The 8,130-nt window shown below is 42.6% G+C and overlaps 1 protein-coding gene across 1 annotated transcript in view; it reads right to left on the reverse strand.

The window, feature by feature from the left end:
* LOC119423588 (janus kinase and microtubule-interacting protein 3-like) overlaps positions 1-8,130 on the reverse strand; it is a 185,403-nt gene that overhangs the window by 136,366 nt on the left and 40,907 nt on the right. Inside the window, exon 7 of the mRNA XM_037690987.1 lies at positions 230-368. Coding sequence (XP_037546915.1) covers positions 230-368 — 139 coding nt within the window. The remainder of the gene's footprint in view (positions 1-229; positions 369-8,130) is intronic.

Below are 8,130 nucleotides of genomic sequence, written 5' to 3' on the forward strand. Positions count from 1 at the left end.
ACACACACACACACACACACACACACACACACACACACACACACACATCACTAGTAAGTGCTTACACTTGAAGCAACAACTTGAGTTTTAATAAAATTATTAACAGACCAAGAGCTTTTGTTTTTGCATTTTGCCTTATTTCTTTAACTTTTCCTCCTTGCCCCACCGTCTCTGACTGTTTGCCCCTCCCTTTTGTAGACAAGTTTATGTTTGTTGGCCTTTGTTTTACCTCCAGCTCCAAAATCCTGAACTCCAGCAGCTCATTCTGGTCTTTGACATCCTGAATGTCATTTTTCAGCTGCAGCTCTTCATCTTCCATCTGTTGCACCTGCAGAAAATCAGAAACATTCAGTGTCACACAACAGAGCCTACCTGTTCTTGGTAGTACTCTGTCATTCAGAACTCACATTATTGACTCTTTTAATCTCATGCAGTCCATCACAGGTGCAACTTATGAAAAAGGACACACACTGGATCTTGTGCTGTCTTATGGAATAAATGTGTCAACTGTGGAAATCTGTGGAGTGTTACACTATTTTTGGACTGGTCCTATGGTTTTGATCTGCTCAAAAACGGAATTATAATGAAATTATGACCCGGTTCTGACTGTGTTAAACTGGGCCAGCAACTCTAAAGAGAGTCTCCCTGGGATTCAATATCAGTCAAGGAATAGTTTAATCTGCTTGCCACATAACGTAGAAGGCTTTTGAAGCACTGTTTCATATTTCCTAACATATCATAACCACATAAGATCCACTGAGATCACACTTAGTCACGCCCCCTCATACACTGACAGGTTGAGCTCCCCTTCTGCGAAGGCGGAGTCTAGGACCCTATAAATGAGTAATGACAGGAGACATCGGGGCTCTTCCGGGTCTGTGAACGCGTCAGACAGGAGAGTCCAGCGCTGTAAATTGTAACCTTTTCCTGCCTTGATTTTAATATAATTGGTAAAACTGAATTCACGCTTCCTTGATTTATTTTTTAGTATGAGTTGCCACTTCTGAGAGAGATAGTGCCAGAGGAAGTGGTGGGGGCTGGCTGAGGGTCCAGGGTCCGAGAGGAAGCCTAATGCCCACGGCTAGCAGTAGCTAGCTGCAGTGACTGATGACCCGCAGTCAGCTCCCAAACGTAACAGGAGCTTTTTTATCAGATCATCTACCAGTTCTGTTCACTGCAGTGGTCTCTAGTAGGAAGGAATGGGCTGGACCGTGTGTAAATTCTGCATGCACAATTAATTCAAACACCATGCTGCATTTCTCCACCGGCTTTAATGACTCTGTTTCCTGCAACCGTTCTGCTCTGTGTCCAATGTGGATGAGTTTACTGATCTTTTTATCCAAAAAAATTCAATCTGGTCCTCTGGACATTCAAAAAAACCAAAAACAAAACAAAGCAAAAAAAAATGTAGAAACGTTTCGTCTCATCCAAAAGTCTTCTTCAGTCTGAGGTGCTGTATTCAGCTCAGTCTCTTAAATAGCACCTTCTCAGAGTGGATCAATCAGTTTGCTGCTGACAACCAAAGCCAACTGCTCACATGGTCAAGAAGGCCCATCAGCCTAATAATGGATCATAAGCATACTGATGGCTGTTTACTATTCACAGGGGCTGAGTGAAACAAGTAATAAAAACATTGTAAGAGGGGGACAGTTGAACCCGGAGGCCTCCACCCCAACATTTTGCTGACCACATCAACTCTGTGGATAAATACATCAAGTTCACATGAGAAGATGTAAAAAATGGCAGGTTGGCTTTCTTGGACTGTGAGCTCTCAGTCTCTAATAGAGGACATTTGCAAACTGAGGTGTACCGCAAACCCACTCACACAGACCAGTGTTTGCAGTTTGACTCCCATCACCCTTTAGAGCACAAGTTAGGAGTCATCAGGACTCTGTATCACAGAGCAGACAGCATCCCCACTAACTCAGGAGCCAGGCAGAAGGAAAAATCCTACACAAGACAGGCTCTAGAGCAATGTGGATATCCTAACTGGGTCTTCCTGAAAGCAGAGAAGAAACCCAAACAGGACTCCAGTAAGCCATAAGGTGAAAAGGAGGAACCCAGATCAGTGGTCATTCCGTATGTTGAGGGAGTATCAGAGAAACTGAGACATTTATTTTCTAAACATAACGTCCCAGTGGCTTTTAAACCCCAAAATACATTATGGCAAAGACTGGTTCATCCCAAAGATCCAGTCCCCCGGCACAAACAGTAATATTGTGTATGCTGTTCAGTGTCAGGAGGGCTGTGATCATTCTTACATTGGGGAAATTAAACAGCCACTGGCCAAAAGGATGGCCCAGCACAGAAGATCAAGATCATCAGGCCAGGATTCTGCGGTCTACACTCATCTCCAGGTCAGCGGTCACTCTTTCAGGGATGAAGATGTTCACATCCTGGACAGAGAGGAACAATGGTTTGAGAGAGAAGTAAAGGAGGCCATCTTTGAAAATAAATTGTCCATCATTAAACAGGGGTGGAGGCCTCCGGGTTCAACTGTCCCCCTCTTACAATTCTGTGATTGCTAGTATCACTCAGCCCCCTGTGAATAGTAAACAGCCATCAGTGTGCTAATGATCCATTGTTAGGCTGATGGTCCTTCTTGACCACATGAGCAGCTGGTTTTGGTTGTCAGCAGCAAACTGGTTGATCCACTCTGAGAAGGTGCTGTTTAAGAGACTGAGCTGAAAACAGCACCTCAGACTCAAGAAGACTTTCGGATGAGAGACGGAATGTTTCTACATTTTTTTGCTTTGTTTTTTTTTTTTGTTTGTTTTTCTTGAATGTCCAGAGGACCAGATTTAATTTTTTTTGGATTTTTCTACCTGGATTATTGAGCATGCATCAAGATACTGATCTTTTTAGTTCTACATGCACTGACATTCTAAACTCTGTTGCTCCTCTGAAAATTAAAAAAAGGATGTCATGTCAGCCGTGGCTGAGCGAATCCACCCGCACGCTAAAACGCCAGTGCAGATGAGCTGAGAGGAAATGGAGTAAGGACAGACTGCAGGTTTCCCTGGATATCATTAAAGACTGCTTGTCAAATTGTCAGAGAGCTGTTAAAGCTGCTAAGACTGCTTTTTTATCTAATGTGGTTTCAAACAACAGTCACATACCTCAGGTTCTTTGTTAGGCCCGATCAGTGAAGAGCTGTGAAGGCCTATTGTAATCGCTCTGTTCAGGCCCGAGCTGCAATTTTTTTGGCAAATGAATCGCTCTGTTCAGGCCCGAGCTACAATTTTTTGGACCTAATGAATTGGCCTTTTGGGGGCCTTAACATATCCCAAAACTCACTAAATTTGGTGGACGCATCAGGACTGGTGAAAAATTTTGTATTTTAAGGGTGTCGCAAAAATCGCAACAGAAACGGCTCAAGAGCACCACATGGAAATTTTCAAAATACCCTTCACATTAATCTTAATTTGTCGTAGAAGCATGACATTTGGTACACTTGTCCAATTCCCCAAGATGCACAGAAAACCCTCTAGCACCAATGTTGTACGATAAACAGGAAGGTGGCCATTTTGGAATGCCGTCCCAAATTTCACACCTTTTTGAAGGTTTACAGCTTCTGCATTTGAATGAACTCCTCCTAGGGATTTCGCTCAATCAGTTTCAAACTTGGCCATTTTGTTCAAAAGGCATGGGGGATGAAAATGTATCTAAACTGTTCATTTTGGAGCATGCTGAAGAGGTGAGGCCAGACCTCAAAGTTTGACATCTCGCCATGAAAAACGAAACGCTAATAACTTCTACACGAAAATCGTCTGAGACATCAAACCTTCAGTGATTGAATGACATCCGGTCCCCTGCAAAACTGAATGGTCAAATCATATCACTTAAGCCACGCCCCCTGACAATAGGAAGTGTAAAGTTTTACGTTGAACAGTCCTTATCTGACCCCTGTGATCTAATCGGCATGGTAATGTGTCCAGTGACCGAAGACATGCTGGTGTAACTTCCATCCATGATAAATGGCCAATAGACTCCAAAGTGCCCCCTATATTATTCCTACAGTTATATCTCAGAGATACATCATCTGATCTGAACCAGATTTATTGTGCGTTATCAGTGAGCATGTCTACACACATTGGCTTCATGTTGGTGAGTCGGCTCCTTTTTCTGAACTTCTCCCTCCTGACTGCACTTTCTTCAGCTCTCCTCGGACCACCGGTAAAGGAGGTGGATTAGCCTCTGTTTTTAAATCTAGTTTTAAATGTCGGCTGATCCCCACTCATTTTTACCAGAGTTTTGAACTTCAGATGGTGGAGATAAACTTCTCTCCTCTTTTACTCTGCGCTACAATCTACCGGCCACCGAAACACAGCAAAGATTTTATTAAAGATTTTACTGATTTTATGACGGGACTTATGCTACGATACGACAGCTTTTTAATAATTGGTGATTTTAATTTGCACGTGTGCTGTGAGGCTGGACCTCTGGTCAGAGATTTTCTGAACATTATTGACTCTTTTAATCTCACGCAGTCCGTCACAGGTGCAACTCATGAAAAAGGACACACACTGGATCTGGTCCTGTCTTATGGGATAAATGTGTCATCTGTGGAAATCTGTGGAGCTCTTTTATCTGACCATCTACCGGTTCTGTTCACTGCGGTGGTCTCTGTCAGGAAGGAATGGGCTGGACCATCTGTGCGTTCTGCACGCGCAATTAATTCAAACACCGCGCTGCGCTTCTCAGCTGGCTTTAATGACTCTGTCTCCTGCAACCCTCAGTTCTGCTCTGCGTCCAACGTGGATGAGTTTACTGATCTTTTTAGTTCTGTGTGCACTGACATTCTGAACTCTGTTGCTCCTCTAAAAACCAAAAAGAGGAAGTCATGTCAGCCGTGGCTGTGCGAATCCACCCGCGCGCTCAGACGCCAGTGCAGACGAGCAGAAAGGAAATGGAGTAAAGACAAACTGCAGGTTTCCCTGGACATCTTTAAAGACAGCTTGATAAATTATCAGAGAGCTGTTAAAGCTGCTAAGACTGCTTTTTTATCTAACATAGTTTCAAACAACAGTCACAGACCTCGGGTTCTTTTTAATGTTTTTAACTCTGTTGTGAATCCTTGTGATGCTGCTCATGTTGCTGAATCTCCTGCACTGTGTGAACAGTTTTCTAAGTCTTTTATAGATAAAATCTCTGCTCTGAGACCCTCTTCAACACAACTTTACACAGACCCCTCCTCACTTCCTCCATCCTCAGCCTCCTTTGAACAGTTTGAGCTGGTGACTTTAGTTGTTTTAAAGGACATCGTGGACCACATGCAATCTTCTAATTCACCTTTGGACAGTGTTCCCTCTCGTCTGTTTAAAGAAGTTTTTAACACTCTTGGTCCATTAGTTCTTGTCCTAATTAACATGTCCCTGTCATCGGGCTGTGTTCCAGCTACTTTTAAACATGCTGTGGTGCAGCCTCTCATAAAGAAGAAAAACCTCGACCCAACACTGCTCTTAAATTACAGACCTATTTCTAAACTGCCTTTTCTGTCGAAAATTTTGGAGAAAGTTGTTTTTAATCAACTTAAGAGGTTTTTAACTGCCAACAGCATTGGTGAAAAATTCCAGTCAGGTTTTAAATCAGGCCACAGCACAGAGACAGCCCTTTTAAGAGTTTTTAATGACCTTCTTTTAACTGTTGATGCAGGAAGCTCTGCTGTTTTAGTGCTTTTAGACCTTTCTGCTGCCTTTGATACTGTGGACCACAACATCTTGTTGTCACGACTGGAGCAGGTGGTCGGTATCAAAGGCACAGTTCTATCCTGGTTTAGATCCTACCTGACTGACAGGAGTTTTTCTGTTCATTTAGGAAAATGTTCTTCATCTCCAGCTCCTCTGATCTGTGGGGTCCCTCAAGGGTCTATTTTAGGTCCATTGCTTTTTAATCTTTACATGTTGCCTTTGGGGTCCATTTTTAAAAAACACAACATCCCTTTTCACTGCTTTGCTGATGATACTCAGTTATATCTTCCAATTGAGTCAGACAGGGTCACTTCACTGGATCCACTCTTGAACTGTCTAAATGACATTAAAGTCTGGTTAAAACTAAATTTTCTGAATCTAAATGAAAATAAAACAGAAGTCATCAGCTTTGGTAAATGTAATACCCTTAATGTGCTTGGCCCCTTGGCTTCATACAGCCACTCCAATGTCAGGAATCTGGGAGTTATTTTTGACAGTGCTTTTAAATTTGATAAACAGATAAATACAGTTGTGAAATCCAGTTTCTTCCAGCTAAGACTCATTGCCAAGGTGAAGTCTTGTCTCCCTTTCAGAGACCTTGAAAAGGTGATTCACGCTTTTATCACATCTCGTTTGGACTATTGTAATTCATTGTATGTTGGTTTAGACAAATCATCTTTGCATCGTTTACAATGTGTCCAGAACGCAGCAGCTCGTCTTTTAACAGCAACTAAAAACATGAACACATAACCCCTGTCCTGGCTTCTCTCCACTGACTTCCTGTCCACTTCCGAATTGATTTTAAGATTTTATTGCTTGTTTTCAAAGTCTTGAAAGGTCTGGCCCCGTCATATATATGTGATCTCATTAACATTTACACTCCAGTAAGAGCACTCCGGTCTACCAACCAGTTCCTCTTAGATGTCCCCAGATCCAAACTGAAATCCAGAGGTGATCGGGCTTTTGCGGTTGCTGCTCCAAAACTGTGGAACAGTTTACCTGAGAATTTAAAGACCGCTCAGACTGTTGAGACTTTTAAATCTTTGCTCAAGACTCATCTGTATTCCTTGGCATTTCATCCACGCAGAGTCTGATAACAAGTTGAGCTGATTTTATTGTTGTTGTGTGTTGTTTTTACTGTTAACTTATGTTTTTGAGTGGCACTAGATGCATTTTTACTCTTTTTTAAAAATTTTAATCTGTCTTAACTGTAAAGCACTTTGGTCAGCTTTTGTTGTTTTTATGTGCTATATAAATAAATTGACATTGACATTGACATTGATGTGGTGGTTTAACATATGACTCCAGTGTGTCCCCTAGATTTCTCCAACAGTTACATCTCAGTGATACATCATCCAATCTGTACCAGATTTATTGGACGTAATCAGTGAGCACTTTTACACATATTCATTCATTCATTCAACCTTTATTTAAACAGATAAATCACATTGAGCCTCGAAGACTCATTTACAAGTGAGACCTGTTTGGACAGACAAAAAACAGTGGTTAACTGGACACATGTAGGAATTGGAGGCGAAAATAAATCCTATCAGACTTTTTTCTTGGCTGAGAAAAACACCTAATATTGAAAAAACACTTTGCACAAACAAGCACATATTTACGTAGACATTCTGCAGAGCAGAGCAGGAAGAAGGAAGAGACGAGAGCAGTCAACAACCCCTACAGATGCTCTCGAGGTCACTGTAATCAGTCAATGTCCTCCGGTGAGATCCATAAACATTCTCGAGATATGTCGAGAAATGGCCAAGGATAACCTCTATAAGAATCCAGAGTCCTGAAATGATGACAAAGTTTTTTCAGCGGGGTTTCATCTGGTTATCAGTTGGAAATTCCTCAGGGAGGGGGTGGTGAGCGTCAGATCACATTTTCTCCAGGCGACTATAGATAAGATGGCCTTCAAGGACAACCAAGGCGACAAAAATTTAGATAAACACACAGTTGTTTTGGGGACAGGCAGAACTGAATGACATCAACCTTGAGTCTGTGTTGGTCCACTCGGTTCCGAAATGTCCAAATTAACATGGCCAACACCGATGGAAATGTGTCTGAGTAAAAATCCCCAAGATCCAATCCATCCATCCATCCATCCATCCATCCATCCATCCATCCATCCATCCATCCATCCATCCATCCATCCATTTTCTTTACCCGCTTATTCCATTTTGGGTCACGGGGGTCGCTGGTGCCCATGTCCAGCAATCACTGTGCGAGGGGCGGGGTACACCCTGGACGGGTCGCAAGTCCATCACAGGGCCACATAGAGACAAACGAGACAAACAACCATTCACTCTCTCACTCTCACCTCGGGACAATTTAGAGTTACCAATCAGTCTAACATGCATGTTTTTGGACTGTGGGAGGAAACTGGAGTACCCGGAGAAAACCCACGCATGCATGGAGAGAACATGCAAACTCCACC

Source organism: Nematolebias whitei, chromosome 17 (assembly GCF_014905685.2).
Source record: "Nematolebias whitei isolate Nwh7 chromosome 17, NemWhi1, whole genome shotgun sequence".
Taxonomy (NCBI): Eukaryota; Metazoa; Chordata; class Actinopteri; order Cyprinodontiformes; family Rivulidae; genus Nematolebias; species Nematolebias whitei.